Source organism: Melanostigma gelatinosum (genome assembly GCF_949748355.1).
Source record: "Melanostigma gelatinosum genome assembly, chromosome: 11".
NCBI lineage: Eukaryota > Metazoa > Chordata > Actinopteri > Perciformes > Zoarcidae > Melanostigma > Melanostigma gelatinosum.
Genome location: NC_136644.1, coordinates 3,408,792 through 3,429,654, shown reverse-complemented (window position 1 = coordinate 3,429,654; position 20,863 = coordinate 3,408,792). Strand labels below are relative to the sequence as shown.

The 20,863-nt window shown below is 49.6% G+C and overlaps 3 protein-coding genes across 6 annotated transcripts in view; 1 reads left to right on the top strand and 2 right to left on the bottom strand.

Annotated features, from left to right (window-relative positions):
- Positions 1-3,650: 3,650 nt before the first annotated feature.
- LOC306784943 (MAPK regulated corepressor interacting protein 2-like) lies at positions 3,651-7,574 on the top strand. The gene is made up of 5 exons (XM_079279141.1): positions 3,651-4,475; positions 4,659-4,728; positions 5,406-5,539; positions 6,690-6,788; positions 7,150-7,574. Exons 1-5 carry the CDS (start codon positions 4,361-4,363, stop codon positions 7,218-7,220), a joined length of 489 nt encoding a protein of 162 aa, XP_079135267.1. The 5' UTR covers positions 3,651-4,360; the 3' UTR covers positions 7,221-7,574.
- A 97-nt stretch (positions 7,575-7,671) lies between these two features.
- Positions 7,672-16,448, bottom strand: slx4 (SLX4 structure-specific endonuclease subunit homolog). Its single transcript, XM_079278173.1, has 14 exons — positions 16,326-16,448; positions 15,603-16,065; positions 14,886-15,093; positions 14,560-14,769; positions 14,057-14,292; positions 13,650-13,948; positions 13,322-13,556; positions 12,792-12,973; positions 12,437-12,583; positions 11,938-12,107; positions 9,541-11,804; positions 9,193-9,286; positions 8,734-9,057; positions 7,672-8,378 (listed from the first exon to the last, which is right to left on the bottom strand). The coding sequence occupies exons 2-14, from the start codon at positions 16,000-16,002 to the stop codon at positions 8,015-8,017; spliced, it is 5,133 nt and encodes a 1,710-aa protein (XP_079134299.1). The 5' UTR covers positions 16,003-16,065; positions 16,326-16,448; the 3' UTR covers positions 7,672-8,014.
- Positions 16,449-17,173: 725 nt separating this feature from the next.
- crebbpa (CREB binding lysine acetyltransferase a) overlaps positions 17,174-20,863 on the bottom strand; it is a 33,068-nt gene continuing 29,378 nt past the window's right edge. For all 4 annotated transcript variants that reach the window (XM_079279477.1, XM_079279478.1, XM_079279479.1 and 1 more), the window contains one exon: positions 17,174-20,656. In XM_079279477.1, the coding sequence (XP_079135603.1) occupies positions 18,389-20,656 (2,268 nt within the window). In that variant the 3' untranslated portion in view covers positions 17,174-18,388. The remainder of the gene's footprint in view (positions 20,657-20,863) is intronic.

Genomic DNA, 20,863 nt, shown 5'->3' with positions numbered 1-20,863 from the left:
GCGAAGCACAGCTGCCAGATGATCATCCGTGAGAGAGGATCTATACCTGGATTTTGTAAACTTCATCACTGAGAATGTTTGTTCACATATGTAGGTAGAGCCAAAGAGAACCAACATATTCTGAGCATGTCTCCTTATGTTTGGAAAGTTCTCCTCCTTGAGAGAAGAGTAAAAATCCAGCAGTGATCCTGACTTAAAGTGCTCTGCCAGTACCGCATCAGACTGCAGGTCAATGAGTTCCAGCTGAACATCACTGGGTGCATTACCCACACTGCAGGTAAAGGGAGAGGAAATCATGTGCATTTCATCCTCGATCATTCTGAGATCTTCAAATCGCCTTGAAAACTCACCATGCAGTGCTCCTAGCTTGGATGAGTACCTGCGGAGGTGATCAGCTGATGGTGTGACTTCTTTCAGGGTTTGCATGTGAGTGAGATTGTTGCTGTCCAGTTGGCTTGAAAGAAACTGCAACTTTCTCATGAAAGCCTTCACCAGGCTGTGCATTTCATGAACAAAAAGGCCCTTGCCTTGCAGTTTGGTGTTCAGTTCATTCATCAGTGCAGTCACATCAACAGCAAATGCAAAATCGGCCATCCAGTCCTCATCTGAGAGCTCTGGGATGTCCTTGCCTTTCTTCTTGCAGAACTCTCGAATCTCTGCTTTCAGCTCCCATCATCTTTTTAGCATTTTGCCCAGGCTGAGCCATCTGACAGCTGTGTGGTAGCCAATGTCACTATGTTCAGTCTCATGCTCCTCCAAAAGTGAAACAAACTGTCTGTGATTCAATGCTCGTGCCCTGATGAAGTTAACTGTTTTAGTTACAACATCAATAACATGGTTCATTTTTAGCACTGACTTGCACAACACACGCTGATGTATAATACAATGCAAAAATACCAATTTCTGATCTGGGTCGATTTCAGTCACTTTATCTTGCATACGTTTCAAAAGTCAGACATTTTTCCCGGTCAGACTTGGACAGCCGTCCGTTGTGACACCTAGCAGTCTGTCCCATTTCAGACCCAGCGTGTCCATGCATGCAACTACCTCCGTGAAAAGATCGCTCCCTTTCATTGACCGCAGTGCTGCCAGCTCCTCCGTAATCTTGAAGTCCTTTATCCCACGGACGAATACGAGTAACTGGGCTGTGTCACGGACATCGCAGCTCTCGTCCAAAGCAAAAACATCTCCAAACTCCGCCCCACTTTAACCCTGTCAGATGCAGAGAAGCTCGTCCACGCCTTTATATCCTCAAGACTGGACTACTGCAACGCACTCTTCACTGGGATCACTACCAAGAACATCCAGAAGCTGCAATACATCCAAAACAGCGCTGCCAGGATCCTGATGAGAGTCCGGAAGTATGAGCACATAACACCCATTCTGCACTCCCTACACTGGCTCCCAGTCTCATTCCGGATTGATTACAAAGTCCTACTACTCACACATAAATGCATAAATGGACATGCACCTCCCTACCTACAAGATCTCATCACTCCCCAAATCTCCACCCGCACCCTCAGATCATCAAACAGCTCGCTTCTCCGGGTCCCCAGCACCAAGCTCCGCACCATGGGCGACCGGGCCTTTGGCTCGGCAGCTCCACGCCTATGGAACAGTCTCCCTGACCATCTAAGGGCAACACAGACACTGGTCTCTTTTAAGACTGGCCTAAAAACCTTTTTATTCAGGAAAGCCTTTCTGACCTAAGTCACTGTCAGTTATTTCTTTTGTGTTTCTGTTCGTTCACTGGTTTTTATTTTATTATAGTTTTTTTTTTTTATGTTTTAACTATGCTTTTTACCATGTTTTTACTATGTACTGGCTCTGTGGCACTCTGAGATTTAAAAAAAAAAAAAATGAAAAGTGCGTTACAAATAAAATACGTTATTATTATTATTATTAAGGAGAAAAAGTCAAAACGTACCACTTCACGTTGCAGCTGAAGCTCCAGATTCGCCGCAATGTCCTCGATCCTTCTTGTCACGGTTCGCCTGGATAGCGGGACTTGCTCAAATGCTTATTTTTTTCAGGGCATATTAGTGCTGCAGAGTCCACCAAGCACTCTTTGACAAACTCCCCCACCGAGAATGGCTTACTGTTTTTAGCGATTTTGTGGGATATCACAAAGCTGGTCTTGGTTGCCGCATCCCTGGCTGTGTGAAGCTTGGTAAAAAAGCCTTGCTGCTTTTGTAGCTTAGCTAGCAAAGCTTCCGTTGCCACCGTCTTTTCAGCGGCAGTCAAGTTTTTGTATTTCTCCGCGTGCGTCGTCTCGTAATGCCGACTCAAATTGTAATCCTTAAACACGGCGATCTGCTCTCCGCAAACTAAACACACGGCTTTACCTGCGACTTCAGTAAATAAATAATTAGCAGTCCATTTTTTGTTGAAAACTCTGCAGGCGTCTACCTTTCTTTCTTTAGCATGAGTGGACATTTTTGAGGGCTAAAGTCGTCTCGTGTGTTGTGACTGCTCGTACACTTGATTCAATCATGCGCACGTATTTGATTTACGTTTTGCGTCATTACGTGAATAAAACACTTCAAAATAAAAGCACTGCAGCTTTAGTCCATGCAAGAGGTAAAATTAGAAAATATGTTTATTTTGTAATTTCCAATCAACCTCACACGGGCCAGTCAGAATCAACCAAAGTGCCACATGTGGCCCGCGGGCCACACAATGCCCAGGTCTGCTCTAAAAGCATACATGTGACGCCAATGTTTCCAGCCATAACTGATTGAGCCAGATGGTAGAGATGAATGGGGGTGAGTGGAAGATGTAAGTGTTGGATATATCACCCTGGATAAGCATGCCTGAGCCGCGTATTGTCTCGGCTGATCTTCAGTCACGAAACACAGACTGTCAGCTCGCACTGTGTAGAGTCACTCAGAGGCTCTTCACCTGAACCACAAAGGATACCTGTGGTGACTTTTAGGCCTGAGATATATATGTAAAATATGACCATGCATATCAGTCCTTAGAAATATGAGTTTAATGGTACATTTTTTGTCAGTCTCTATTAGTTATTACTAAATATATATATTTCAGTTCGTCTATCTCAGGTCTGTAGGTGAAAGGTAATCGCTCCAGCTCGAGGGTCGCGCAGTGACGTCACTTGGGTTGCCCCGCTCCGTAAAGCAGTCCGACTAAACGAACAACGATGAGAGCGGAACTTAAGAGTTCTAACTTCAGAATAAAACCCACAAACATTAGGATCTTATCAGACACTTTAACATCCGTGAACTACTCTCGTTTTACATGGTTATAAAAAAGTACATGTGATGCAGTTTTACTGTAGACAATGGTCACACTGCATGTTTACCACAAAACAAAAACACGATAAGAATATACTCCATCTTTGCCCTCATTCGTCGTATCCTGAGCTATCTAACCAGACAGAGAGCGTTGGTTGTATTTGTCCAGGTTTTGGAACAAACCTTAATATCGTAAAGAATGGAATTTCATAGTGAGGCTAAAATCATTGGAATTTGTAAAAAAAAATTAAATTCCCAAACCATGTCCTGTTTACTCGCGTTAACCTCATGTTTTTTTGTAACTACGGTCTGTCAGATAAATAAAACACCATTTTCATAGTGAACAGCCAGTCATAACATTTAGCACTGAAAGTCACTGATGCATTTACAGGATGTCAAATAGCGCATTAATTAATCACACATGTTGTTGATGTGTCATATCACAGCCATATTATTAGCATAATGTCCATCAATACTGAATATAAGTCCTCGAAAGACTGGACGTATTCAATTAACAAGTTATGTTTTAAGTGGTCAAAGGAGTGTTTTATTTTGGAAACTCAGTCCGGAAGTCACGTGCTTCATTGTGGCCGGCTTGACACGCTGGCCGAGCATCGTAGCTTTCCGTCCTGATGAAAATATCAAAGTGTGCGTTGTTCTTGTGTTCTGTCAGGGAGCGGGGGGGCCGCGGTCAGTCCCGTGGCATCAGCGGGGCGTAGACCGTAGAGTGTCCGGGCCCGGAGTGTCACTGTCCCCGGACGTGAGGAACCACAAGGTCCCACCTCCGAGTGACGGACCCCCCCACCCCACCCCCACCGGCCTCTGGAGCCGCTCTCTCCTTGGATGACCTACACGCAACCTCTCGTAGTAGCAGCGGACGTCGGTTCACGACAGCGGAACACCGGCTGCTCACTCGGAGGTGCAACAGTATCGACTACACAGCGGGCGACAAGTCAAAGAGTCTCTTGCAGGCTGCAGGCCGACCGTGGAGCCGCTGACCCGGGGAAGAAACAAATAAGAAATCAAGCTGCGAATCTGTCTTTTCCGTCGTTGTTGCGTCAGGGGGAGCCGGCAGAGGACCGTGAGGTAATCGGTGTGCTCACCCGATGGTTCATAAGACAGAGCGGTCTTCACTCACAGACACGACAGAATATCTTGGCGTTCACATGATGTACACGATCACCAGAGGTCCCAGCAAACTCGTGACTCAACGGAGGACAGGTTGGTGAATGTGTATCCCTTATCTAAAAGCATGACGCAATCATTGATTTTCTCATTAAAGGGGGAAGTTTTGGGGCATTGCAACGGTTGACACGGTCCAATGTTTTCACGCAGCGCGTTTCCATGTAACCCGTTGATTTCACAGCGTAACATCAACACACTCTTGAACTGTGTCTCCTAAAGGTCCCACACAGCAGATCGAGAGCAAGTTCGGCGACTTGAAGCTCAAGCCGACGTCTTGGCTCTCATCGAAGTAAGTAACGTCAGCGGCTCCACGTCCTGTCATGGTGTGTGTTTTTAGTTCATTTTTCTTCATTTTTTGCAAGATCCTTTACGCCGGCTGTTTGAGCCACTTGGGGCCCAACAGCACGTGCTCCGTCAGCGCGATCACGTAACGCATCGGGGACTAACGTGTCTGCACCCATTATCGGACGCAGACTGTTCCTGCAGTTTGTTTTCAAGCCCCGGCTGTTCTCTCTGCTGTGACCGTGTGTTCAATGCAATGCAATTATCATATTATTACAATAAGCACCACAACCTACATCCTACAGTTGAATCAATGTCATTAACATGATAACTTTACTGAAAGTAGGATGTTTTTATTGGGTGTCCCTAATAAACTGGTAACTGAGTATATGTCCAGTACAGTACTTCAGGTGAATTTGACCGCAGTAAAAGTGTCAACAGCGTTTTAAAACTCGCAAGCACTAAAATGTAGGTTTTTAGGGTCTCTGATAAAACTTGAAGTTCTTCTTTGTTTTGTCAAATGATTCTGTCCCGCGGTGAAGAATGACCCGTCATTCCTCTGACCAATCAGCATCATTTGTGTTTTCTCCATCCCTGTGAGGTGGAACTCTTGTGTTTTGTTGCGATGCCTGCTGATCCAATCCCCAAGCAGGCTTCATTTGTCTCCGTCTGATCTCTCCGCAGCTCTCCGTCCCCAAAGATTGTGTTCAACCGTCTGAACGGGAAGCGCTACCACGGTGCAGCCACACAGACGCCCGCAAGCCCAGCGGAGGGATTCACGCCTGCACATAAAGAGAACGTCAGGTTTGTGTGTGAAGGTGAGATGTGTGTGTGTGTGTGTGTGTGTCGGACTGGGACATCGGGGTGGGCAGATAATCTCCTGCTTTCTCTCGGTCTCATTCATTTTCTTACTCCTTTACCTCAACTTCCTGACTGAGCAGCAGGTGTAAATGAATGACTTGCTGAGCTGAGTCAGCATGAATCAGTTATCTGTGTTCCTCCTGGAGTGCAGCCAGTACAGACCGCTCTGTGGTGTCCTTTTGTGACTTTGTCACCTATAGCGGAAAACCTGTCTATCGAGTTGTTCCGAGATAGAAAACCTGATGAGTGTCACAGCGAGAAGAATGCAACACATGTTTAGAAAGCCTAATAACAAATAAGATGTTGGGGTGTGTATCAGCCGGCATCAGCAATCTCTGGCTACTTCTTTCTATTTACTCATCACTTCTTTGTGCATGTTTTACTGAGTCAGTCATAATCCGTTGTGATTTTATTGTTATATTATTATACGAGGGCTTTGCATCTTCTATAATAGTCGTTTAATACTCCACTTATATCAACTGAGACACTATAGGGTCATGTTTGTATTATTAATACTAATAATTATTATATACTGAAAGAGCTTACGTTGTTATTTGTAGCCGACAGCATCAGGATGCTGGTACATATTATGCACCAGGACAGAGAGACACATCTGATTCTCCACATATAATAAAAGATGATGGGGATATTGAGATTCGGGATCCTTCTCTAAGAAATTTAGAAGCGTGTTTTTCTTTTAAAACGCGGGTGCTGCCATATTATTCATTCTAACCCTAGAGGCTTTTCGAGTTTGACGCTGGAAAACCTTCACATTTTAGCAAATAAAACACAAAACATGGACCAGTTTAGTCTTCGTGTAACTATTTATGTTACCTTCAAGTGGACAGTGCTATACAGATGCAGTCTCAAAGTCAGCTGCTGCTTTGATGCAGTGGCTACTTTATTTGTGATGGAACATGTTTTTGCATTTCAGGGTCAAGTTCAGAAATGTAGACAGAAAAGAAAGAAACGTTAAAGTGTAACTTCACCCCAAAAGTCCGCGCACTGCAAAACATGCGTCGACAAATACGACAGCTACAGCAGCTTAGGAAACTGTGTGTGTGTGTGTGTGTGTGTGTGTGTGTGTGTGTGTGTGTGCGCGCGCAGCATGGCAGGAGGTGGAGCAGAAGCTGGGAGACGGCGAGTCAGCTGACAGCCAGGGGCCCGTTCAGTACACCGAGAAGACTCCCAGTGCTGCGATGAAGAGTGAGTACCTCCAGCTCCACTATTTTGTTTGTCTATGAGAACCTGTCTGTTCCAGATAAACCAGCTCTGACTGACGATTGTAGCATGTCTTGCCACACACACACACACGCGCGCACACACACACGCTCCTTCTGTGGCTCACTGCCTTTACATTTTTTAATTGAATCGATCTATTATCAGATCTAAAAATATAGACTACATGTCTCCTATTACATAGATATCAGTTGAACCGCGTATTCTATACTGTTTCTTTAAATTTTGCTTTGATTCATTTTGCCACATGGACACCAATCAATCAATAGAATATGAATTCTGCTTTAAATCCATGTACGTACCTTCTGTTGTCTTTGTTTCTTTGCAGACTTTGTGCCCATAGACCTGGAGGAGTGGTGGGCTCAGCGCTTCCTTGCCAACATTGCCAACCTGTCGTGACCGCGTGAGGCTCTGAGGCGAGACGGGAAGCGGCGACTCGACGCTCCGCTGCGAGGGCATCTCGAGGGTGAAGAGTACGTCTCCAGGATCGGTGACGCAAAAGGGTCGTTCATAGCTCGGACTCTGATTTGATGCCCTGTGCTTCACGCTGCTGTAGAGAAAACTTGAGTGCACAACAAAATCCAACCCCCCCATGAAACAACAGACTGAAGTTGCGCTGCTGTGAAGGACCCGTCAATCTACATGGAAGGCGTGTCAGACAGAAGCTGTGAGAACCTTCGTCTGTATGTACGTCTCGGCTGATCTTTGGATAGAAATCTACTGAAGATCAAAAGTAAAAATGTTTTTCAAAAACGTGTCGTGTGATGGAATTTGTCACTAATTAGGCCTAGTCTTACTGAAAGTCATTTTTCCATGAAACCTGACTTGATTGAAACATTTATTGTTTGGATTAAGGTCCCCGGCTGGATTGTTTATTTGTACCATCACATACAGAAGATGCTTAAAACCTATTTCATATATAAATACAAGTGACCGTTCTTACCACTTTTAAATCTCCACCGTGGGTTCATAATGCAACATTCAAAACAAAAATAATTGCAAAACCTGTCCCGAAGAAACATTGTAACGTAGTTTTAAACATCGTAACACCTGAAGTGACCTCTGGAGGAATCAGCCTGGTCCCATCTGTCCAAGAACACAAGTTCTCCTCTTGCCTCGAGTTATTGTCAGACAGATGTTCCAACCTGCCTCTCACAGTTTCTAACTGAAATGCTTCGTGCAGTTCTAAAGTTTTAAATCAGGGCTGTGCCGGCTCTTCCCCTGCCCGCTGCCTTCGCCCCCCTGCCTGTCCTCTTGCCCCGCCTGCGGCCGGCTGCGGAGTGGCCCGGCTTGGCCGTGGTGAAGGTGATGCACTGGGAGTCCAGGTAGTCCACCAGCTTGGCGGCACCCAGACGGATCCCTGTTGCTTTGAGTCGCTCCTGGAGCTGGGACAACACGAGAGGCCGGTACTGGAGGATCTGACCGTACAGCTCGGAGTCGGACAGGATGAAGGAGCGCACCGCCCGCAGGCGATCTTGGAGGCGGTTTGCTGACTGAGAGGCAGAGACGCCGCCGTCACTGTCTGAGTCGGAGGAGACGCGCAGCTCTGGGTTGGACCTGCAGAGAGCGATGGAAGAGATTACATGCCCATACTGTCGTTAAGGAAGTTTTTTTTATTTACCATATTTTTGTGACAGCACACAGTCTTGTGAACCTGATGAAAGAATAAGACGGGAAAAGTCCTGCCTTTCTCTTATTTAATCTTATAAGTTTGCCCCTCAAAAAAGACATTGTGCAGACTAGAAACACAAGAGAAAAAAATCAACCATTCCAAATACAAAATATTTCGCCAACAATGAATGCTGCAAACTGGAGCTCAAACTGTCAGAAAAGTGTTGAAAATATAAATTGAGCAACTTAGTTATGTTCCTGAACACCTGAGATGAAGCAAACACTTGAACAGACACTGGACCTTTGTTCACTGGCAGCAGATGAAGAGGTGTTGGAGCCCTGTGAGGCAGACAGCTGCTGCTCCTCCTCCTCCTCCTCTCTGTCGGCTTTTGGAGGGGCGATGGCGGCGGGCGCGCTGGGCTCTTTAAACGTCACCCTCTGGGTGCAGGACACCGGTCTGTTGGCAGGAACTTCTGAAGTGGTGGTCGGGTGCTGCGTCTGAACTGCGCGGCTCGCCGAGGGGGCCTCTTCCTCTTCCTCAGAGCTGACCAGCTGGTGGGTGTACTGGTGGATCTGCTTCAGTTTGAGGATCATCTGGCGCTTCGGTAAAGACCGAACGCCAAACCTGCACAGGAGGAGAAAGTAAGAGGACGGGGGGGCAGACTAGGTTGACAGGGACACCGTGGGAGGCAATTGGATAGCCGCCTCCCTTAATTAGCCGGATAAGAAAAGAAAAGAGAAAAAAACATGGCCGACTGACCTGTTGAGTTTGTTCTTGAGCTCCGGTGTGTCCATGTCAGAGTAGTGGGGCAACGGGGTGATGGGCACCAAGGTGCGTCGCCGTTTAATCTGTGCTGATGAGACACAAACAGGAAGACTTTGTTTAAGAATAAAGTAACTACCCCGTGTCCCACAGAGACATCTTTTAGGTGATGTCAAAACACCTCACCAGTTTTAGTCGATACAATGTTCCCAATATTTGCCCTGGAGAGAAGATCTGAAGAATAATATAACTCTTGGTAGGACGGAGGTTTTGTAAAACTTCAGATGTGTATTCTAGTGAAGTACAGAAATCAAAAAGCACTGCAGTGAGAGGGAGACGACTTACCCGGTGTTTTGAGCTGAGCGGGAGGGTTCACCCTCTGAGAGAGAGGAAGAGCCTCCACCTCCTCGTCTTCCTCCCAGCTGTCCCATATTTTGGAGTCCAGGAGGCCGTTGGTGAACTCTGGAGTAGTCTGCTTGGTGGGGTCAGGTGGGGAAGGAGTAAAGGACAGGCCCGTATCAGCTCGTACACCGGTGGATGGTCGTGAGCTGTGGGCGTTGGGTGGAGAGCAGGCCGCCACAGAGCCGAGGCGACTGCGTGGTGAAGGGTGGTGGTCGGTGGAGGAGGAGGAGGCCGGCCCGGCTGCCTCTCGTCGTCCCAGGCTGCGCTCGCCTTGCTGGCTGGACGCTCCGCTGTCCTCCAGCCTCAGACTGAAGCAGCCCGGGCTCGCCTCGAAATCCACAGCGTCGAAACCCCACGAGTCATTGAACGCGATGGGGGGCTCGTCCATGAAGCTCTGCTGGAAACTGGATTCAGCAACTTCCGCCTCTCCATCTTCTGCTTCCTCCTGCTCTCCTTCATCACCCGTGTCTTTATTTTCACACCCCATCTCTCCTTCTCCCTCGTCCTTTCCTAATCCTCTCCCCTTGAGCTCAGACCCTGCGCTGTTGTGACTGCTGGACTCAACTGAGCGACGACTTTGACGAGAGGCTTCCCCGAGCCTCTGTGAACCGTGAAGACCTCTGTAAGAGGAAGACGAGCGCGGAGGTGTGGGGTCAGACAGGGGGGACAGAGGAAAGCTCCCCAACTCAGTGTCCCTCGGGCTTTCAGACGGCGCCGTGTCCCTCCCGTGACTCGTCCAACTCTCGTCGAGCAGGGAAGTGGCAAGGACATCGGGGACCTTGTGGAGCTCCGTGTGCAGAGGAGTGCTGGTGTAAGGCCGGGCCGGGACGTGGAGAGGCGTGTCCTGCTTTGAGGAAGTCGAGCTCGAGAGCTTAGGTCGGCACGGGGGAAGCGCAGCCGCCCCTCGATCTCTACTCGCACCACAACGACTGGCTCTTTTAGAACGCCGGTCGAGGTCTGAGCTGGAAGTCTCGTCCGGCTTCGACTTGGGAACATACAACGCAGAGGCTCTGGCTGGACTGTTGCAGGTTGCGCTTGGTAAAGCAGGAGAAGAGAAAACAGAGGGCGAGGAAGTGTCCCCTCGAGGGAACAGCTGCGTCCTGCACACGCTGCTCTTGGTCTGAGTGGAGCTGGTCGCGGTGCTTCTGCCGGGCTGGACCGGCGTGGGCGGGATCAGCCAGGACACTTCGGGAGAACAGTCCTCCGGATTCTGGTCACACCAGGGACCTGGATGACTTTCAACTGGCGCCGCAGATGGATCATCGGGACCTAACTCTAAACTACTGGACTGTGTATTTGGCAGGGTGGGTTCATTGGGTTTCGGGACCGGCTGAGGTTTGATCTGGGTGTAGCCCTGCAGGTTCTGGACGGCGCGAGGGGAATGTGGCGAAGGACCGCGGGGACCAACAACTACCTCCATCTCCTCGCTCGAGTCCGACAACACAATGAGCTCAGGTTCCTTCTTCTCACAAACACTACGAGGACCGGGACGCTCTCGCTTCGAAGCAAGATCATCTTGACCGGGAGACTGACCCGGGATCGGCAGGTTGGATGCATTTGGCGGAGCGCCGAGGTCGTCAACCACGCTTGCTGAGGACTGAAGCAGAGAGGGTCCAGATGAGGGTTGATGAGGGGACTGGCGTTGCTGGCATTGAGGCGGGGGGTGTGTCTTAGCCGGGGCAGAAGTGGAGGGTAAGGAGGAGGGATCTTCTTCCTCGTAGACCCCCCAGCAGTCTGAGAAGAGGAGGCTGTAGCTGCGATCCAGGCCGGGGTCCGGCTCAGGCTGAGAGTTTGGCTGCGGCTTGTTTACGCCGAGGCCTGGTGGACTTCTTTTGGGTTCTGTGAACACTTCTTCCTCGTCTACCTTCTCCGCGCTGTCTTTCTCTTCCTCCCTCTTTCTCTGCGTGGCGGCAAACTCATAGATCTCCTCGAGCTCCTCCTCGTTCACGATCTCTCGGTCCGCGAGGAGAACCACGGCTTGTTGATCGTCTTCCAGTTCTCTCCCTTCGTCCCTCCCTCCACCTGTATCTGTGCCCTCGCCGTCTTCATCCTCCTCGTCCCACATGGAGCGGAGCAGCTGCGCGAGGGCCTGGTGTGTTCGGTTGTTGACATTCTCCTCCTGGTTCCCGTCATCTTCCTCATCCCCCCGAGTCGCTGGGTCCTGATGGGGAAGCTCGCAAAGCGATTGTAGCTCCTGCAAGTCAAACCTTAACGAACACAGAAAGAGTCGTCACAACACTGAATTCAATCTTTCCAACGGACCAACAATGTCATTTTCAGGAATGTTTGAACAGTTTTCATCTCCTGATTATTGTCCCGGCTCGTGTGCTGCCCACTAACCTAGATGCCAGCTCCAGCACATGAGGCCGGAGCGATGCTGGGACGGAGCAGCGGGCCGTGTAGAGATACTGCAGCAAAGCCAACACCGCCCGTCCCGGGACGTCGTTCATCAACACTCTTTGGGCTGCAGGCTGGCCTTCCTCCTGCACCCCAAAACCACTTTCATGTACCTGTGAGAGCAGCAAAGAGGATTCTTTATGTATTCTCTCTTTTTATTGATTTTACAGGTTTAGAACACAACAAAAACAATACACAGGAAAGGATACAACATATTAAAGGTAAAAAACTAAACTGCAATCCACTGGCTTAATTAGAGAAGCTGAAACTACCGGCTGGTAAGTGTCAACTGTAGTCATATTTGACCCTTTTTCAGTTATAATATATACGTGTTATTTGAAAGCCAACTATGAAAACTGATTTCTACATAATTAGGCAGCCCTGGCTCTTCTACCCTGCATCTAAGGGTGTGTTTGGCAACAGACACGGTGATATATTTTACCATTTCTGCCAGCAGGGGGCATCGAGCATACAGCATGAAGGAATGAGCGAAGTAGACCTCTCCACTGTCCACCTGCAGCTGCAGGTCACTGAGCTGAGGGTTGTTCACCATGCCGCTCAGGGCTGATGCCAGGCTGGATAGCGCCGCCTGGAGAGGAAACACCGGCGGGAAACACTGCAGAATTATCACATTATTATTGTTACATATCTGCACCGCATGTCTGGGAAATCTTTGTCTTTAAGGACTGTAATGAAGAGACCTGCATCTCAAACAGATAACAGAAATACAACTGATGAGATTATGTCAGACGATGACATAAAAATGTCAGAATGCGTGTGATTGTGGGCGGTCTCACTCGCTCTTCGTCTGCCCCCGGCTGAGCCGCCGTCGTCCTCCTGGCTCGGCAGCGAGCGTCCTCTGTATGCGTGTGCGTCGGTTCTGGTAGGAAGCCGCTCACACAGAGGACCGCCTGCTCCTCGGACTCCTCCGGGACGAAGCCGCTCAGACGAATGTTCGGGATGCGACCGGCACTCCCGTCTGTGGGAACGAAGACAATCAGGAGCCGAACTGACGACCAATCAAGTCACGACTTAACAATTTGGGCTGGCGAGTTGCAACAGTGTAGCAGTAAACTAGTATCCAACAGTCAAAGTTTAACAAATACATTCATTTTAAAAAGGTATAATCAAGGTTTGTTGTTTTCAGTTTTGACTTATTTTCGTAATAAACTACAAAGAATAACCAGAACAGAACAGAACAGTCCCCCACAGGCAAGCAATCCTCCTGTGACAAGTACAGCTCAGAAATGCTTCTGGTAATAGAAAGTGAAAAGAAAAACAGGTTTTTAGATATTCACCCCTTTTTGAATTGAACACCGATGGTTACCTTTGTCAGGGCCTGAAGCAGTGTGACCACACTGGGTGAGGGTCACGCCATCTTCAGCCAGCTCCATCAGGTCCATGAGGAGCGCCCGGCCGGTGGAGGGAGTCGTCTGAGAGGAGGACACCTGGGAGGCGGATGGCAGGATGGAGGCCACGGCCCCTGTGCCGGGAGTTCCTTCACTCACTGGTCGGACAGAAGACTGAGGCTTGTTGGAGGTGCTGGAGGTGGCTGCGTCAGTCTAGAAGAAAAAAAACACACAAGCTCAACCGTCATTCCGATTTTTAATTCCCCATTCAGTTCCAAAGAAAGCATGCCAACAGGGCTCTCTCACCGTGGCCGATTCCCACGGGGCGATGAACTCCCTGAGCTCTGGAGTGTAGAAATCAGACAGACGGGTGGAGGCTCCGTCCGGCGGCAGTGTGCTCTTCTGCCAGAGGACGGCGGCACCGCTCCGGCCGGGCAGACTGCTGGGGCAGCGGGTCGGGGTGGGGGGGGAGGGGGCCCGGCTGCGAAGGAGGAGCACAGAGACGCGCACCTGCAGCCTCGTAAGAGCCGCCTCCGCATCCTGAACGAGGAGGAGCGGCGGAGGACGCGGGACGGCGCCCTTCTTCCTCTTTCCACGTCCTTTACCTGCACCAGGAACAGCATCATAACAGCCGTGGCATACCCGAGTCTGAGCTACACTGTGAGCTATAACATTCTCTTGCAGATGATATATTGATGTTACCGTCATTGTACCTGTGTCTGTGCTCCACGTCAATGCTGAAGTCGTGGAGAAGTGGGAGGCAGCAGTGTTTGTTTGTGCTTCTGCCTCAGACTCCCTCTTGCCCCGCTGCTCCTGTTCCAGCAGGGAGGACAACGCCAGGGCCACCATGGCGTCTTCGTCCAGGGGAGCCGTCTTCTTTCTGGGCTTCTTCTTCGCTGGCAAGCCCGGCTTGGACGGCCCTTTTCTTTTAGTGCCACCGGTCTGTGCGCTAAAGAGAAAGAAAAATTGAAAAAGGCTAGAAAGAGGTTTGTTTAAACTCATATACTGATTTTAGGTGATCGGCAAGCTATTCCTATTATGGGAACAGATTGAGCTCAACGCTCTCTCTCTGTTAATCAGTCTCACGGAAATCATGCAAACTTAAGTCCTTGGACCATGCGTGGATCCGCATTAACAGCAACATTTGGAATATCCGAGGGAGCTCAGAGGTGTATTACGGTATTATGTCTGGCCTGAAGTACAGAGGCTGACTCACAGTGTGGAATCGGCGGGGACATTCTCGGTCTGTCTCCGCAGAGCCTGCAGCAGCGCAGCCGGAGCGACGCCCATCTCCGAGGAGCAGCGCTTCAGGTGGGCCGAGCGACTCTTCTGGGACTTGAACTTCCTGCCACAGATGGGACAGTCGGGGACACCGGAAGGCGGGGGAGGAGGGGCCGGAGCGCTCTCTTCACTCTCATCCAAACACCTGCAAAGAGGGATCGCTCTGCCGTTCAGTGTGTCCACCACTCACTTAACGTCACTGCTGCATGTCACTCTGGATACAAGCATCGCTCAAACGCCTACAGTGTAAAACGTCCAAACCTGTTGAGGTGCTGCGTTCGCCCCTCGGGCGTCATGTGCGACAGATCCCGGTGGCAGATCTGACAGAAGAAGAGGCCTCTGTCCTCCAGGTCCACCACCTGGGTCTCTGCTGCCTCCCTGTCCAACTCCTGCTGCAGCCGCAGGGCCAGAGCCTCGTCGCTGTCCTGGGGCTCCGGGCGGAGACCTGCACTGAAAGAGTGCGGAGCATCTGGAAACAGAGGGGCGGTGACACACACTTCTAACACATAGTATTGTGACTTTAATGGATTAATAACATGATATAGACTCAATTGCGTCTTTTCTTAGAGCTTCAATACAGCCTGACATGATTACACTATCGTATCTGAATGAAACGTTGGATGTTTTTATCCGCTTGGCGTATCCAGAGAACTTCTGATAATCTTCTTGTTCGTAACATGTCTCCTAAAAGCTCTGACAGGCATCATGAAAGTACTTCTAGATGAGCACGACGGGGTTAAACATGTTGACATTCAGCCAGCTCTGCTGCTCGACATCAAGGAGAATACAAACATGAATTCCCACAAACTTGCCATGTCAACTGCGAGTAGTTTCATGTCCTACATGTGGGACAAGAACAAATAAATGTGACCGACGAGGTGTGCCAAAGCCGGCTGTATTATCTCAATCATGGATGATGATTGGCAACAATGCTGCATACTAACAACCTGTGCCGACAAGAGCATCGCGTCATTTCACCTCGTCTTTGTGTCAGAGGTGGAGCAGGAGTTGGGTTTGCTGGCTGACTCTTGTCTTTGTGGACCATCTTCTGCAGACTGGCTCTCTTGAACTGCTGCAGTCTGTGGAGGACTTTGTCTTTCGCCTCCAAACCTCTCGGTCGTGCTGCTGCTGAAGGCCCAACTGACGGCTCTGCATCTCCTGCATTGTGAGCAGTCCCCCCACATACCAGATGCTCTTCTGCACCGGTACAAACTGGCTGAGAGCCAGAGTCAGCTTCGCTCCTCTTGTCTGCATCGCTCGCCTGACTGGAGGGCTGATGCTCTGCTTTCCTTGGCGGTCTGGACCCACCTGGTTTCTTGCGGACTCGTTTTAACAGCTTTGAGCAGAGATCCACAAAGTCCTGGTCCGAGTCATCCATGATGGAGTGCTTTGTCTCACATTAAAGGGCCGTGCCAGCAAGTCCCCAGCTACACCGATAAGCCTGCAAAGAGGGCGGGTTGAAGTTGGAGCCACTGATGGACTCATCATCAAATGTGCTCATGTTAGCGATATTAAATCAGCCAGCACTGCTCGTTTACTGCGCAAGACAACAGCTACGGAATCATTCAATGCAAACAAGTTCAATTTGGGACAATTTCCAAACAAATAAAGTTTGAAAACGTATGTTTGAAGAGGGAATATCAGTTGCATAATGCAGCGAGCTAGCGTTAGCTAGCTGGTTGTGCTAGCATTGATCCTCACCCAGGTTTGATGAGTTCGCTCTTCGGCTTTAGCTTTCCGCCTCATCGCTGCTCATTCACGAGTCTGCTGCGATGGCGAGCGACTCTGGTTTAATTAAAAATACAAGCACGCATTATATATGAATTATATGCCTGATAAAACAAGCAAACAAATAGCGGGGTTTGTTTACATTTCATAAGCGCTCACGCTCAACCGCTTCATTTTGAGCTTCCGGGTCACGTGACGATTAACGCACGAATGCGCGTCTTCCGGCTCACGCGACTGCATCGCTATCGATTGATGTTATGGATATGTATGGCCCTACGGAATCACTTGAAACGTCTAACAATATAATAATATAGCCTGATAACTTAAAAATGTATGAATAATTAGGTTTCACATTATAAGTGAATGTTCTCTACTCAAATACAATTCCATTCAAAGGCTCAAGATGTTTTATCATTTCATTGGTACCAGAAATGATTTGTTCCAACTTTACTGGGTTTTCTAAATGTAGTAATACGCTTTCACTTGAGACTGATCATTCATACTTTAGTAACATTTATCTGAAAAGTGACCACTCCTACATTAAACTAAACCCTCCCATAACTGATCATGCACTTTGATCTGAAATTATTAAACGCTTCAAATTCACCCACTCTTCCAATCTGTAGACATTCAGGTGCAGGATGAAGTTATATTAATCTCAAAATAACTTGTTTCTTTAGAAATAAATGTGTTTTGGGCAGAAATGTTTTCTGACCACCAACACTTTGTTAAGACCTAATTAAAGCATTAATGGCGACTGGAAAAACGAACACTTCTGATCTGAAACAAACAAACACAAAGTAGCACACAAGAGCAATGCCTCGTTATTTAGTCAACAGAGTAATGGAGTTCTTCTGCTGCACAGAGTTTATTTAACAATATGGTATATAAGTAAGAAATGAGTCTTTTTAACCGGTTTATACAGTGTTTTCAATTTCTCTTCCTTATATTTGTAGTATTTTGCTTAACAACTTGATTTACAATAGGAGAAAAAGTAAATCCCCCCCTGATTCAAGTTTCTTTGAGAGGAATGAGGGTAGATAACATTTCATTTTCCTCAGGGTGAATCTCAAATTGGCCCTTCATCCATAGAAAGCACATAGCTTAGTGTAAAGTCGAGAGGATGAAGCGTCATCGGAGATGTGGCCTACAAACAAGCGGTGAGCGTTCCACCTCAGCTTAGGAGGCTGGTCTCTTTTTACACTTTACAACATTTGTATGACAAAACGTATGACAAAATCACTTTAATGTCAAAGCAACAATGTCCTCCAGCTGCAGGACAGATTTTTGAGATGTGTGTTGCACTTCTTGTCGTCTGTGTTTGTGAAACCAGTCGGAGCTGTAGTTATTTTAGTGACTGTGAGTTTGTGTCAGTGTCGTCATGTGCGCCCGTATACGTGCCCGTGAATAAACAACTGCCGCAGTCCCATTTTCCTATTTCAATACAACAGATTGCTCTTCATACACACAAAGAAGGAGGGGAGCGGTCCCTGAACGCACCGTCTCGGAGTAAATGGTACAACACTAGATTACAATTGCCAGGAATGACCGCTTTAAAAGAGAACGAAAACCTGGCCCAATTCCCAGACACATTATTTTACAGTTTCAACACAAAACGATGCTTGAAGTTTCTTTTCCAAAGGTACAAAATAAAAAGATATGAATAATATAATGCAATTGTACATTTTCTTTAAAAAAGAAAAAGGAAACGAGAAAGGCATGTAACCATACCAAAAACAAACCAAAAATAAATTGAGTATTGAACACATTTGGTCTCAACCAAAAAATATATTCTTTGTGGTTTAAATCTCACTTAACGACCTTTTAGGAAACAATTACATTCCCTTAAAGTGTTGACTCTTATTTTTTTCCCCTCTCGACCAAATTTTCTTTTTTTCTTTTTACAACAGTTGAAACTTTATACACGTCAGTACAAAAAAACGTTCTCAGCCTTAGAAAGAACAAACGAAGCCCTCTGACGGGACAGAGTGGGTCCCTGGGAGAGAGATTGTGTTCTTTAGTTCCAAGCAGAAATGCTACAATCCCTCCACAAACTTCTCCAGAGTGTCCCCTGTAGCGTCTCCCACCATCCCCAAGTCACTGTTCAGTCCCACCCTGTTGGGCGTGTTAAGCTGCGGTAGCATGGCGCTTTGTTCTGGTGTCCCCAAGTGTCCCTGCTCCATGGACCCTGACAGCGGGCCCCCGAGTACCGGGCGGGGGGAACCCGTGTGTGGCTGCTGCGGCGAGGGCTGGTTCTGGACCTGCGGCGAGGGACTGGAATGTGGCCGCTGCTGCTGTTGCGAGGGCGGACAGGGGGACTGGACTGGCGCGGGGGAGCGGACCTGGATGTTGAGGGCATTGGCTAGTGTGGGCTGGCCGGGTAGGTGGGCTCCGCCCTGGGGCTGGCCAGCCAGCAGGTGGGTCTGGGGGCTCATGGGGCTGGCCTGGGCTGGAGAGCCCATCTGCTGCTTGAGGATGGCCTGCTGCTGCTGGGGAAGTTGCTGCTGGAGCATTCGCTGATGCAGCAAGTTCTTGGTGGAGTCCATACCCATGCCGGGCTGTGCCATCTGAGCCATGGGTGGGAGCTGGCCCAAAGGTGCCCCAGCTGCTCCTGCACCTGCCTGCATGGCTAGCTGCTGCTGCTGCATACGAAGCTGGGAGTATGTAGCTGCTGTACCCTGCGCCTGAGCAGGGAACTGGCCAGGATGGCCCTGAGGAATCACTCCCTGTTGTTGTTGTTGTTGTTGTTGTTGCTGCTGCCTTAAGAGCTGCCGACGGTAAAGCTCCTGGATCTGGGGGTTGGTGTTGTGTGCTGCGTTTATTAGCTGCCCTTGAGCCCCTAATGCAGCCATGCCCTGCGCAGGAGGCTGCTGAGGCTGCATCCCCGGCCTCTGCACCGCCCCTCCTGGCATGGCCATGGGCTGCATTGTTGGCATGCCGGGCTGCTGTTGCTGACCTGCTTGCTGCGGCTGGTTGGCATGGTACTTGGCTGTTCGCTGTTTGATGAAAGCAGCCATTAGCTGAGGGTTTGATTTGAGGATGTTTAGGACTTGCTGCTGCTGCTGCGGCGAGCTGGGAGACTTGAGTGTGCGGAGAAGGTCCTGCAAGGCGTTGGGCGCAATAGCACCGGGTCTCTGGGGTGTTTGTAGCCGGGCACCAGGCTGCTGTGGAATCAGCATCCTCTGGCCCTGCTGAGGCTGCTGCCCTGGGGCCATCAGGGCTCGCTGCATTGTCATGGCCTGCTGTGGGGTCTGGCCCGGGACAAGGCCCGGTTGTTGAGTCTGAGCCGGCTGCATTGGCCTCACGGCTCCGGGCCACTGACCTGGAGGCAAGCCCGGCTGCATGACCAGCGGTCCCCTTGGCCCTGGCACCATCTGCATTTGTGGCTGCACTGGTCCGGTCATACGCGGCTGCTGCGGCGGCTGCTGCAGCGGCTGCTGTGTCTGCTGCGTCTGCTGCGTCTGCTGCTGGGGGCTCATGGGTAAGCCGTTCATGTTGACCCGGTAGTTCTGCTGGTTCTGCTGGGCCTGTGCCATCATCTCGATGTGCCGTGCCATCTTGACTGCAGCGAGGGGGGGCTGCTGCTGTAGCTGCTGAGGCGGCTGGGCCGGCTGGGGGAGAGGGGACTGCTGTTGGTGTAGAGGGGAAGCCTGGGGCCCATGTTTGCCCTGGGACACAGGCGTTTGAGGCTGGCCATTGTTGGGAAAAGATGGCGACATGACGCCCGCTGCGTTGGGGGTCTGCGGCTGGTTGCCGGGCGGCTGTTGGGGTGGCTGAGGAGTGTTGGGCTGGGCATGGGAGGTGGGAGTGCTGGGAGCGGCTGTGGCCGGTGGGGACGGTAGTGGCATGGTTCTGCCTTGCATGGTGGCCATTCGTCTCCTCATCAGCTGGGCCTGCTGGAGCCTGTGCTGCAGCTGCTGCTGGCGTAGCTTGTGCTTGATGTTCAGGCAGAACGGGACAGGACACTTGTTCTCCTGACAGTGCTTGGCGTGGTAACAGCATAAAGCGATGAGTTGCTTGCATACGGGGCAGCCACCGTTGGTTTTGCGCTTGCAGCCCTTGGTGTGCTGCACCACTCGCTTCATCTTCTGGCAGGACGGCAGAGAGCAGTTGGCGTTGCGACACTGACAAGCGTGGACCAGGGACTGGATGCAGCGTTGGATACTTAAGCGCCGGCTCTCCTGCGGGCTCTTGGAGGCCTCTCCGCTCTGGCCGTTGCTGTCGTCGTCCAGGCCAAGGCCCCACTTCACCATCTGGTGCTCGTGGCCCCTCACGTTGTAACAATTAATGCACAGATCAAAGTCCTGCAGAAAAAAAGGCCAGACGGGAACACAGTCATGAACACAAGCTTAACCAAGTCTCGTGAGAAGTTTTGTGTAGAGTTTCACAAATGTACTCATGCTGACAGACTTCAGTGTCTTATTTTAGATTGTTCATACAGTTTCAGGCACAGGACACTGACACAGAAGTCATTCCTGAGTAAAAAACACACCACAGCATACAAACAGTAG

Excerpts from the sequence above, each read along its gene's own strand:
- LOC306784943 (XM_079279141.1), top strand. The coding sequence starts at position 4,361 with ATGGTTCATAAGACAGAGCGGTCTTCACTCACAGACACGACAGAATAT. Across the intron at positions 4,729-5,405 it reads ACGTCTTGGCTCTCATCGAA|CTCTCCGTCCCCAAAGATTG; the intron begins GTAAGTAACGTC and ends ATCTCTCCGCAG. Across the intron at positions 6,789-7,149 it reads TCCCAGTGCTGCGATGAAGA|ACTTTGTGCCCATAGACCTG; the intron begins GTGAGTACCTCC and ends GTTTCTTTGCAG.
- slx4 (XM_079278173.1), bottom strand. The coding sequence starts at position 16,002 with ATGGATGACTCGGACCAGGACTTTGTGGATCTCTGCTCAAAGCTGTTA. Across the intron at positions 12,974-13,321 it reads TGCTTCAGGCCCTGACAAAG|ACGGGAGTGCCGGTCGCATC; the intron begins GTAACCATCGGT and ends TCGTTCCCACAG. Across the intron at positions 11,805-11,937 it reads GTGCTGGAGCTGGCATCTAG|GTTTGACTTGCAGGAGCTAC; the intron begins GTTAGTGGGCAG and ends GTGTTCGTTAAG.